General features: G+C 48.5%; 1 protein-coding gene across 3 annotated transcripts; it reads left to right on the forward strand.

Moving 5' to 3' along the window:
- The first annotated feature begins 913 nt into the window (after window positions 1–913).
- LOC114681329 (2'-5'-oligoadenylate synthase-like protein 2) lies at window positions 914–11,446 on the forward strand. 3 transcript variants are annotated; one of them, XM_028854779.2, is made up of 6 exons: window positions 914–1,351; window positions 3,589–3,877; window positions 4,641–4,816; window positions 6,614–6,852; window positions 7,985–8,126; window positions 10,182–11,446. In XM_028854779.2, exons 1-6 carry the CDS (start codon window positions 1,154–1,156, stop codon window positions 10,653–10,655), a joined length of 1,518 nt encoding a protein of 505 aa, XP_028710612.1. In that variant the 5' UTR covers window positions 914–1,153; the 3' UTR covers window positions 10,656–11,446. The 3 variants fall into 3 exon arrangements, with proteins under 3 accessions (XP_028710612.1, XP_028710613.1, XP_037054514.1); XM_028854780.2 differs by lacking the exon at window positions 3,589–3,877 and having other exon boundaries at window positions 1,264–1,351; XM_037198619.1 differs by lacking the exons at window positions 914–1,351; window positions 3,589–3,877 and adding an exon at window positions 3,890–4,416.
- The last annotated feature ends 1,344 nt before the right edge of the window (window positions 11,447–12,790 follow it).

Below are 12,790 nucleotides of genomic sequence, written 5' to 3' on the forward strand. Positions count from 1 at the left end.
AAAGCAGACTGACCAAGCCATGAAGAATAAACCAACAGGCATCCATCAATGGCCTTTGCATCAATTCCTGTCTCCAGGCTCCTGACTTGAGTTCCTGACCTGGCTGCCTTGCACGATGAACAGTCTGTAAAGTGAAATAAACCGTTCCATCCCCAAGTTGCCCTTTTGGTCATGGTATTTTATTGCAGAAATAGAAACCTTAACTAAAACAGGATGTATAGATGTACATTTACTGTGTGGTATGATATGAGGGTTAATATTTGTGATGAGCATTGCCCTCCCCCAAAATGCCTTTTAGACATGAAAACAAAGCTTAGTCAGGAACCCCACTACCCCAAGGCTGCACCTGATAACCAGGACCCAGGGACACCACTCACTCACGATAACCAGACACAGGACTGCCTAAGAGAAGAACCTCACATTGCCCGCTTGACAGCCTATAAGCAGAGACCAAGAGCAATGCATCGCTCTTCACATCTTCAGGACAGCCGGGGACATTGGAGAAATGCCACCTTGATTGGCCCTGCAGCTGGAGAGTCTGGCCCTCAAGACTGGCTGTGACCTTCGACTAAGATATCTCCTATAGGTGAGCAGCCTTGGGGAGGTAGGCTGAGGGCAACAGGAACTTGGAGTATGGATGTTGTGTAATGACCCTCAGCGTTAACTATGCGTAACTATATGTCTCTTGCCCAAGACATATTTAGTAATTAAGATTGAATAAAAGAGTTTGAATTTGCCTCTGCCAGATCACCGGGGCAGATGAGATTATCTGACCAATCACTACCACTGGGACTGCTGAAAAGACCTATCCAATGCTCACCACAGAGCCTGTCAGAAGACTCCTGGGCCTTCCTTCCTTCCTTCTTGTTCCTTCCTGCCTTGAAGAAAGGGAACTGGTTCTCACTTTCAATTCTCCGGAAAGCCTGGTTTCGTTTCTCAGTCTGGCTGGCTGCAGAGCTGAGAAGCCAATCCCGAGGGAGGAGCAGAGTGTTGCCTGGAGACATCATTCAGCCTTTCCCCACCCTGGAAGCAGAGACGAGTCTCTCCATCCCACGGTCTCCTTCCCCGGAGTTTCATCTGGGCAAGGCTGGAAACTTCTCCCTAAGCAAACACACAGAGGATTCACTCCCAGAGACAGGTTGATCCTGCAGAGATGGATCCAACCCCCGATCTGTATGGGACCCCTGGGCACATGCTGGACCACTTCCTGGAGCACAGCCTTCAGCCCCAGAGGGACTGGAAAGAGGAAGGGCAGGACGCCTGGGAGAGAATCGAGGGGTTCCTTCGGGACCAATGCTTCCGTGATGAGCTGCTTCTGGACCAAGAAGTCAAGGTGCTTAAGGTGGTGAAGGTGAGCACAAAGGGTCCTGGGTTCAAATCCCATCTCTGCCCTGTGGAGTTTGTGACCTTGGGAGATGGACCATTTCACCCCTCTGAGCCTCAGTCTCCTCTTCTTTAGTTGGATTTATTATAAGCAATAAATGGATAAAGCACAGTAAAGGTTTTTGTATATAAAACCAGTCTTGCAAAGCTGAAAAGGCAGAGGTGGTAGTGAGAACTTAGGATTCTCAACTCTGAGTGGACCAGATTCCATAAAATATGTGCCTTTGCTTCTTGCATATGAAATACTACTTTACCTCTGAAGTCATAAAGGAAACCTATTGTTCTAAGCTAGTGCCCTTGGTCATGTTAGAAACGTCCTTGCAAGACAGTACTTGGTAAACTCCATGGGATTCCGGGGCTGCCTAGGTAATCAATAAAGCATCTATTTAGAAAGTGTCATTTCTCCCAGAAAAGCACCAGCTTAGAACACATCCCCTTCGACGAAGATAGTTTGGATCAGAAATCTGGATGTTCTTCATTTTGCTAAAATGAAAGACATCTCACATCAACGGGAGTAAGCCAGGCTTTATTTGGAAACCCTGAGTCGTGGCCACAGAGGTTAGGCCTGGAGACAAAGGACTTTGGATTATGAAGACCCTAAACAGACAGCTGACGCCAGAGATTAGGAAGAGCTGTCAGCAAAACGGGTTTCCAGACAGAAACTGAAGCTCCTGCAGTCGCTTCAAAAGATACAGCCCACCCTTTTTGTGTTCCGGCCCTCCAAACCTCTGACTCGGCTGCCAGCTCCCAGGTCCAGCTCTCTAGCAGCCTCTTTGCTTCTGGGATCTGAAAGAAACAACAACAGATAGAAAGTCTAGAGCTGGGTGTGGCGGGCTCCGCCTGTAACCCCGGCAATCAGGAGACTGAAGCAGGAGGATTACCAGTTTAGGACTGTCAGGTCTGGGCTACCTAGCAAGTTCCAGGCTTGGCTACCTAGTGAGGCACTGGAGGGGAGGGGAGGGGACCCTGAGATTCATGCCCTCTCACCTGTTTTGGTTTTTAATTAGATCACAGTATTGTGTTTCTTATAGCATTTTTCAAACAGTGATTTGTTTGGGGCTGGGGATGTAGCTCTGAGGCAGATATTTTGTTTCCCTGGTGTGGTGTCTTACAACCATCTGTAACTCTAGTTCCAGAGGACCCACCCACACCCTCTTCTGGCCTCTGGGGACAACAGGCATTCATGTGGTATACAGACATACATGCAGGCAAAACAAACAAACAAAAACAAAAAAACCCATACATAAAAAAAAGTGTTTGTTTTTTAAGTTTGAGATTTTGGAACATTTAGATTTCTCAGTTTCAAACTAGGGATGCCCAACCTGAGATGCCCACAGCAAAGGTCTCCATGATGGGGACCGATAGCTTCTTTTTTGTGCGTGGTTTTTCGAGACAGAGTTTCTGTGCCTAGTTGTGACTGTCCTGGAGCTCAGTCTGTAGACGGTAGTTGATTGTTGTTGTTATTGTTTACTCTTTTGGCTCTTTGGGGCACCCACCACCCAGCTCCCAAATAAATCCCACATGGAGGCTTATTCTTACTTATGAATGCCTGGCCTTAGCTTGGCTTGTTTCTACCCAGCTTTTCTTAACTTAAATTATCCCATCTATCTTTTGCCTCTGAGCTTTTATCTTTCTTTCTTTCTGTATACCTTTCTTTACTTCTTTCTCCATGGCTTGCTGTGTAGCAGGCTGGCTGGCCCCTGGAGTCTTCCTCTCCTCCTCTTTCTCACTCCTCAATCTCTCTCCCCAGATTACTCCTATTTATTCTCTCTGCCTGCCAGCTCCACCCAGCCTTTCTGTTGCCTCTCTATTGGCCGTTCAGCTCTTTATTAGACCACCAGGTGTTTTAGACAGGCACAGTAACACAGCTTCACAGAATTAAACAAATGAAACATAAAGGAATGCAACGCATCTTTGGATCATTAAACAAATATTCCACAGCATAAACGAATGTAACACATCTTAGATTAATATTCCACAACAGTAGACCTTGCTGGCCTCAAATTCATGTAGATCCGCCTGCTTCTGCCTCCTGAGTGCTGGAATTAAAGGCGTGTACCACCGCCATCCAGTCAAAGGCTTCCCTCTGCAAGTTCCCTATATGAGGGCTATATAGGGAACTTATCACCGATGCTTTGGGTGTACCTCTCAACCTCAAAGCACTGAATCTCAAGATAGGTCAATTTAGCACTGTCCCCTCCACAGGGAGGCTCCTCGGGAAAGGGGACGATGCTGAACCACAGATCTGACCAGGACATAGTTCTGTTCCTGAGCTGCTTCTCCAGTTTCCAACATCAGGCGAGACACCGAGAATCCATCATCGACTTCATTGAGGACAAGCTCCTTCACTGCTGGAGGAGCCTGGCGTACAAAATCACTGTGGTTAAACACAGAGAGGGGAATCGGACCCCTCGCTCCCTGACTTTAAAGGTCCAGCCCAGGAAGAGTGACTGCATTATTCGGATGGATGTTCTGCCGGCTTATGATGCTTTGGGTAAATCCTGTGGTGGGTCAGCTTCAGAGAGATGGTTCTGGGGTCTCTTCCTTCTGGAAGAGTTTAGAGAAAGTTGAAACCAATGGAGTTTGCTCTTTAGTGGGTAGGCGGGACTGGAAATATAGCGTGAAGATCCCATAAATGCATGGGTTCCCATGAACCAGTGTTGCATGGGCAAAGAGGATTCATCAAAAACGATTTCCTACCCACCCTCTGGAAAACACCAGATCAAACCATCCGTCTAAGGTCTTTGGAGTCAGAGAGAACTGGATGAGAATCATCTTTAAAATAAGACTCTCATATCTTCACATTTTATAACCTGTATTACCTTGGGTTAACAACTTAACACCGCCGACGGAGCGCGCCAACTTAGTGGGTGTGATGATGTTAAGGAGAGTCATGGGGACGGACAGTATTTGCCCACATTTGAGTTACAAAAATGGCAATTTCCCATGGTTGCTATTACAACTACCTCCCTTATGGAGCTGAACTGAGGATTCCAAGAGCTTGACTGTGATCCCCGTACTCAGGAAGCTGAGGTGGGTGGATCATAAGCCCAGTGATAGCCTGGGACACCCAGAGAGACCCTGTTAAGAAAGGACAGAAGGGAAGGAGAGGGATGAAGGAGGGGAGGGAGGGATGAAGAGGGATGAAGGAGGGGAGGGAGGGATGAAGGAGATAAAGGATGGGAAGGAAGGAGGTTTTCCTATCTTTCCCATCTCAAAAGCTAGAGTTTCCTGACCAGATAACTTTCTCCTCCCAGGACCCTTTTCCCGAGACTTGAAGCCAGCACCGGAAATCTACGAAAATCTAATAAAGAGTCGAGGCTACCCTGGAGAGTTCTCTCCAAGCTTCACAATGCTGCAGAGGCATTTTGTGAAAAGCCGCCCCGTGAAACTGAAGAACCTCCTTCGGCTGGTGAAGTTCTGGTACCTGCAGGTGAGAGCTGGGAGAAGAGGGAGGGGTGGGTGGGCACCGGCTTTTTTTTTTAAAGAGTGGGAAAACAAACAAAAAAACGGGCTGGGATGTCGCTTGTTGGCAGGGAGCTTGCTTGGGATGCGTAAGGCCCTGGGTTCAGGTCCTCGGCACCACCAAGAGAGATGGAGTGGGGATGAGAAGAGTGGATGAGAGGCAGGATGCAGAGTGAATGAAACTGGAGAGATGGAGGCCGTGCGCAGCACAATATCAGAGCTAGGCATTCTTGTGGCGATGGGGTTTGTGTCTCGCTTAGAGCCTCCTGCTTCCAGTGACACCTTCCCCAAGGGCAATTCAGTGCTTCCTGGTGAGGACAAACAGGCATGCAGCATTTTGATAGCCATAATAACAATAATAGAGACCATTATGAAATACTAATTATGTCCCAAGATCTAGGCTGCACATGCCACATGATTTCCCCATTCAGTCTTTCTAGCAAATCCCTAACGGGAAATGAGAAAACCCAACTGAGAGTAGAGTTGAGATATGAACAGGCATGCTCGACTCTGGAATTTGTGTTCTTCCACAGTGACAGGGACAGTTCTTCACAAGAGCATTTCTTTCTGGTTATCTGAGTATTGCAAAGGGCTCGTTGTATATTTTAAAAAAATCTCTAAAAAATGCATAAGCAAGAGAGTGAAACTCACATGCAGCCTCAGTGTAAACCAGTCACAATGCAGTGTCATGATTGTTGGCAGGGAGCCTGCTTGGGATGTGTAAGGCCCTGGGTTCGGTCCTCGGCACCACCAAGAGAGATGGAGTGGGGATGAGATGCTGCCCTTCTATGTTTGTTTTGTTTTTTTGTTTTTTTTTTCTGTATTCACATAGCTCACACTCAAAAGACTAGGTACCTGGCATCATGCCATCCCACTGCGTTTCTGGTCCACCCTTTAAACAAACACACCTGCTGTTGACCTTTGGCCCCAAATGTGAGAGCACCGTCTATTTCTGTCATCTGCACACTTTGTCATTTCCTCGTCAGCTTTAGACCTCATGAACTGAAGGTGTTTACCGTTCTTCCCATCTGTGCTGCAGCAGCCTCAGCTGTCTGCATGAGCAGGATCAAGCCGGTCAGCATCCCAGTGTCAGTGGGGAGAGCTGAGAGCCCCTGGCTGTTGATGGCTGCTGGGAGAGGGAGAGTTCATTTTCTCCTCGGGGTGTGGCTCCTAACAGGTTGCCCATGCTCTGGTGGATGGCCCCACATCCATGCACATGGGGCCGCTCCAACTGGACTCCATGGGTTATTAAAAAAAAAAAATAGAAGGAGGAAGATATGGGGGGCGAGAAGGTGAAAGGCGGTGAAGTGGCTATGATCAGAATACACTGTATACAGGTATGGAATTCCCCAAGGACACATAAATAAAATAAAATAAATCTAAAGACTGCCACAAATTCGTAATTAATTTCAGAGGAATTAAACATCTGATGCCCTTCTTTCTTTTTATTCCATTCAGTTTGTTCTGTTCTGAGCTGTCTGTGTTTTAGATCTTCCCAGTTATTCCCTGTATCTGCTCCGCCACGTTGCCTCCTCCATCCTAACGGAAAAACACAGGCTGATGTGCAGGTGGTCCACGGGAGACCCCAGACCAAAAGCCCACCTAGGGCCGCCAGTTCATGGCTCTGTCCCAGGAAGCAATGGAGGGACCCGAAAGTTTTTTAGAGCATCAAGAACATATTCTCTCTCTCTCTCTCTCCCTCCTTTCTTCCTCCTTCCCCCCCCCACCCTTCCTTCCCTTTTCTTCTCTGCTCCCCTTTCTCCAGTACCTGAGAAATAAATATAGAACAGCATTGCCCCCAAAATATTCGCTGGAGCTTCTGACCATCTACGCCTGGGAAACGGGTACAAAGAGCAGTGAAAACTTCAATTTGGATGAAGGGTTTGTAGCTGTGATGGAGCTCCTCAGAGACTACCAAGACATCTGCGTATACTGGACCAAGTACTACAACTTCCAAAATGAGGTCGTCGGAAACTTTCTCAAACAACAGCTGAAGAGAGACCGGTGAGTATCATCAACCATAGCATTTACGGCTTTAGGGAATGGAAACCCTGGCTGAAGCAGCTTGGAAAAAATAAAGGGACTCGCGTGGCTTTGGCCGTTGAAAACATTCAGAGGTAAACCTGAAGCCTGGTTATGCCCCCACGGTCTCTTTCTGTGAGTTGTTCAGCTCTGCCCTTCCCAGGGCTTCACTGTCGAGTTCAGGGTCATCCCTTCAAGGTTGCAGCGGCTCTAGCCTTCTCTCGACGCCTGCTTTCCAGTACAAGAAAGGGCATGTCCAGCAAGATCTCAGAGATCCAGTCTCTCGAGCTTTCGTGGGCTCCACTCCTAATGAAGGGCTTTACTTGCAGGCATTGTTCTGACCCAAAGGTGCCTACCACCCCTGTCCTGGACATTCTGAAGAACGTTCTGTTGGCCATACTTTCCGTTTCAAATGAGTGAGTTAATAGGAAGTATATAGCAGCAGAAGTAAAAGAAAAAGCAGCAAGTAGCAGGTAGAGGGAAGCAGCTGATAGCAGATTATCATCAGATCAAATCAGGTGCTCACAGATCCAGCAGAGACCACTGGAGTAGCCTGAGCGGGAGAGCAAACAAAAGGAACAGCATCCAACTGCTTACAACACCCTGCAGAGGCCACCCAGGGACGTGGAGAGGTCATCCGGAGTGCCCAACTGATCTTTCTCTCCACGGATGAGCTTTCCATGTCTGACCCATGGCTGAACTTCCAGCCCTCTGTCCCCTCCGTAGCATGGGATAAACAACAGTAGTTTCCGGGTGGAAACAGGTGTGTCCGTCTGTCCACTTCCCCATCCCATCCCCCCCTCCCACTGTTCTTGAAGTTCAAGAGTAAAAGCATTTTGTTGTTGTTATTGCTTCTTTTCTGTTTTCCCATTAACGGGGCGGCAGGTGGGATGGACAGCCAGACCCAAGGCAGAGAGTCTTGGAAGAACACTTTGGCATACATGTTTGCTTTAAAACTGTGGGGGTTGTGGCTCCAGAGCCAGCTTTTTAGTGAGCTTAAACCTCACGCGACAACTTACCATTGTAATGTGCTTTATGATTGATTCCACAGACATGAGTGCCAGAGGCCAGTATCCTGACTGTAACAGGGATCTGCTTCCATTCTCTCCCCCAGGCCCATCATCCTAGACCCCACGGACCCCACCAACAACTTAGGAAGTAAAAGAGGGTGGGACCTGGTGGCCAAAGAAGCTTCTATCTGCCTGCGACAGGCCTGTTGCCGGACTGAAGACCCCAGCGGGGGCTGGGATGTACCGGTACAGTATCATAGAACGCGTATTAACACTCACATGGAGTACCCTTAGCTCTTCCCTCAGCACCCATAAGTCCCAGAACAGGCGACCTATTTAGGTATTGCAGCCCAATTCTCATCTACAAACGTCTAGGCCTCAGGCCTTTCCCCTGTAAGATGGGCAGGCCATCTGCCCCGCACGGTACTCACTACAGAGACAAAGAGTTTACCCACAGCTGTCTATCCCGTTGGCTCTCTCTGGAGTTAGACTTCCCCCTTTGGTGGGTCATCAAAGTATGGTTTCTTGCTATCTAAATAGTAACTGTAATAAGTTTTTTAAAACAAACTAAGGCCCCTACAACCCACTGCAGACAACAGACTAGTCTCGCAGCCTTCCTGTGGACGGCCTTGCCCCTTGGCCACGGCTGTCTTGGATCTGAGCACTAAGTCCGGATCCAACACTTGGACACAAGGATTGGCCTTAGGGGTTCCCTGAGGAACCTGTTTCCCCGACCTGCTAAGCCCACATAAATCCTATCCCTTGAACCACTTTTTATCTTCTGCGGGAGAATTCAGAATCTGTCCTCAAAGGTGGCCCCACAGCGAGTGAGGCAAGGCAGACAGACAGGGTCTGACCGGGACCTGCCACCTGGCCATCGGGTCCCAGGGGCTGAGAATGTCCCCCAAACCAAGGGACCCTTGGGAAGCAAGAAAAACGAAACAAAGGCCACCCGCTTTAAGTCTCCCTCCATCTCAACTCTTAGCTTCTCAGAAATCCCGTCTCCCTGGCGTTCACTTGCCCCCACTTACCTCCCTTCTGTAAGTCGGGCCTACACTCCGTGTGTGCCCGTGACCCCGCGTGTCCTCACCTAAGTTATTTTTCAATGGGTTAGTCCTTTACCCCAGCCACACACACACACAGATCCAAAAGGCGTCACCCTAGGACACGGAGTCCACATCAGGGCACTTTTGAGCACGACGCGGGGTAATGTCGATGACGCCCGCTCAAGGGGCTTATGCTAGGATTGTGCTAAACAAATATGAGAATGAAACCTGTTTCTGTTACTTCTCTCTGGCTGTGATAAAACACCATGGGCAAGGCAACTTCTCGAAGGGAGGGAGCACTCACAGGTGCACAGGGAGGCGTCCTCCATCACGGCGGGATGTGTGGCAACAGGCGTGCGCGCACGGGGTTGAAGCTCACATCTTCAATGATGAGCAGGAGGCCAAAACAGTGAACGCTGAATGCTGGGAGCCTTGGAAACCCTAAAACCTGCCCCCCAGTGATAGACCAGTACCCCCTGCCCCGACAGCCCCAGCAGGGCCACCCCCTCTAAGTCTCCTCAAACAGTTCCACCAACCAAGAGCCAGGTATTCAAATGCCCAAGGCTGTGAGGGATATCTCATTCAACCAACCAGGAAACCATCCTAGATGCAAGCCATCTCTTCAGCAAATATGTCAGCATTCTAGGAAGTGGGTTGTTTTGTTTGTTTGTTTTGTTTTTTGTTTTTCGAGACAGGGTTTCTCTGTGTAGCTTTGTGCCTTTCCTGGAACTCGCTCTGTAGCCCAGGATGGCCTCGAACTCACAAAGATCCGCCTGGCTCTGCCTCCCAAGTGCTGGGATTAAAGGCGTGTGCCACCACCGCCCGGCTCTAGGAAGTGTTTTAATGTCTAGAACCAGTACCCTGTGGCAGACGTTTGCTGGAACAGTGGTCACCCTTGAACAACCATCCTAAGGCCAGGCACAAACATTCAGTTATATCACTTCAATTCCCAGGCTCCCATAAACACGACACTGTTGTGTGTCCATGGTGGGTGAAGGTTCTGCATGGCTCCACACAGGAAGAGTATTATTTAGACACCAGTTGTTGCCCCAGTTTGGGTAAGTCGAGGAACACAGTGTGACTCAGTGGTACGCTAAGCCTAGGGTGGCCAAGTAGCTTTCCTGTTGCCCTATATAATTACTCAGCATCTCCTAGTTGGTCAGTTCCATCAGGAGCTAGAAGAGAGAGAACCTCTGTAGACAGTAGACAGTTCTTACCACACAGATGCCCTTTGTCTTTCTTACCTCTTTCACAGCGAGCAAGGAACATTCAGGTGATGGTGAAACAGACGGGAAGAGAAACATGGAGCCTCTGGGCAGACCCCTACAGCCCCATCAGGAAGATGAAGGCAGAGATCAAGAGAAAAAATGACATTTCCGGGGATCTACGCCTCTCCTTCCAGGAGCCTCAAGGGGATAGGCTACTGCTCAGCAGCCAGAAGACCCTATCGGATTATGGAATATTCTCTAAGGTGACCGTCCGGGGGCTGGAGACCTTTCCTCCTGAGATCCAGGTCTTTGTGAAGGATTCCAGTGGCCAGAGCAAGCCTTACGCCATTGAGCCTGATGCTACCATCTATGACCTGAAGACGAAAATTAAAGCTGCTGTAGGGCTTTCTACAGAGGACCAGGTACTGATGTTGGAGGATGAGGAGCTGGAAGATAATTACAGCCTTGAAGAGCTACAGATCAGAGACTGTGACACCATCCAGCTCAGTAGGGTGAGCTAGTCTGAGTCCGACTGTGCATGGTGTCAACACCTATGGTCTTATGCCTCCCCACCTCATCCTTTTGCCCAGATGTTGTGTTCTTTCTGTAGCCTAAATATCAACATATCCTTCTCTTGCTTAACACCCTCCTGTGTTTTCCCATACATACAGAATGAAGTTCAAGTCTCTTTGCTTAATAGTCAGTCTTTAATGTCGTCAAGCTGAGCCCTACTTCCTTCCCCTTCCCGACTCAAAACACACGGGGCTCCTGAATACTCAAAACTCACACCGATGCTGAGTCACGCCTCCATCACCTTGAGTCAGCTACCCTTTCTCCCTGACCCATGTGTTCATCTTTCCCGATTCAGACTTGTAAGTCACTGAATCTCAAAGTACAGACCTCAGACTGGCAGACTCGCCGTCACTCCAGGAGCCCGTTAGAAAGGAATATTAACCCAAGCCAGATAATCCACTGAGAATCAGTATTCAGTGTCATAACAAACCCTCCAAGTTATTCTGACGCACGCTCAAGTTTGAAAACGACTACTATACAGCCCATGCAGCTGGCCAGGCCATCTTATGCTCACATTCTCTCTCTTCATCCACAGTAGACCTCTGTGAAAGGAAGCGGGATATTAATCACCTTGCTTTGTTAGCTCTATCTCCCTAGTCATTGAGACTTGATTTTTTTTTTTTTTGAGTGCCTTATGCCTTGGCCCTTGTGGTCTAGAATGGTACCAATTCAGTGTAAATGTTTGACATGTGCCTGCAGAATGAATAAATGAACCAAAGAATGACGTTGAATCCTTCAACTCTGTCTTCATCGTGTCTGACGCCATTTTAGAGCCCACAGTTTCAGGTGCCCTTAGCCCATGTGCCATTCTCTGAAGATGCACCCAAGTGACCTTTACAAACCCCATACTGGTGGGTAGACATGCTCCCCCTCTGTCTAAATCCTCGTGGACCAAAGGTGGTGAGGGCAGACGCCATCCATTGGCCTCCCAAGCCCATCACATATTTCAACCTTGGAAAGTAGGGCCTGGTACAGTAAAGGATTGTATAGTCAGGATTGAAAGAAGCTAAAGAGTTAAGAACAGATCCGCCTAAGCCCTTACTTGAATACAGAAAGAGAGCCACTCACCCACAGAATAGAGCCCCACACAGCAAGAGACGAAAGCCAAAGCCCTCACTCACACCCAAGGAGAGGCTACATGAGCTGTTTGTCTCTCCTTTCTCCCAAATTCTCCTTTTCATCATCCTTATGTCACTGAATGAACCCAAGTGGGGCATCTTTTCTGCCCTGAGACCTCTGTGTCAGCAGCTCAATTCAGTTCACTTATCTGTCCCTCAACACATGCAGAATCCCATGCACCGGTGTGACCTTTATACCAAGAGTCTCCATAGACAATGTCATTTGACTGTCTTCACAGCTGCCTTGGAGTTGGATGGACCTGTAGGAATAACAACCCTTCTACATTTTCTACATACAGATGGGGGGGATCTTAACATATAGGAAATTAGCCAGGAGGTGGGAACGCACGTCTTTAATCCCAGTACTCTGGAGGCAGCGACAGACAGGTCTCTGAGTTTGAAGCCAGCCTGGTCTACGGAGTGAGTTCCAGAGTGGCTACACAGAGAAACCCTGTCTCGAAGACAGACAGACAGACAGACAGACAGACAGACAGACAGAATATAGGAGATTATGTTTACACAGAAGCTGAGGAAGAGGAACCAGGAAAGGCTTTTGGGGAACATCCAGGCTCTCCCATGTCTCCTGGAGGATACTTTTCTCTCCTACCTGGCCTCCCTCCACAGTAGGCACATGCCAGGAAGTCTGGCTTCCTCATCCTGCTGGCCTTCTCCACTTCTCAGTAATCCTGTTGACACCAATGACTTTACCCTCTGGCCTTAGCAGATTGGCGAGGCACGATCACCTGACCCAAGATAGACTCAGTCCCTTGCCTAGGCTGAGGCAATCAAACTATGAATTCTACAGACTGGGGACTATGATTTCTTGAGACTTTCAGTGTACTAGGACCAGCCCAGACCACATGCCATTTTATTTCATTACCACAACAGGTTTAGATTGGTAATCAATCACCCTGTCTGACAGTCAAGAGAACAGAAACGTTAAGTGTCTTCTAACTGCTAGTAGA

This window comes from Peromyscus leucopus, chromosome 23 (genome assembly GCF_004664715.2).
Source record: "Peromyscus leucopus breed LL Stock chromosome 23, UCI_PerLeu_2.1, whole genome shotgun sequence".
NCBI classification, from domain to species: Eukaryota; Metazoa; Chordata; class Mammalia; order Rodentia; family Cricetidae; genus Peromyscus; species Peromyscus leucopus.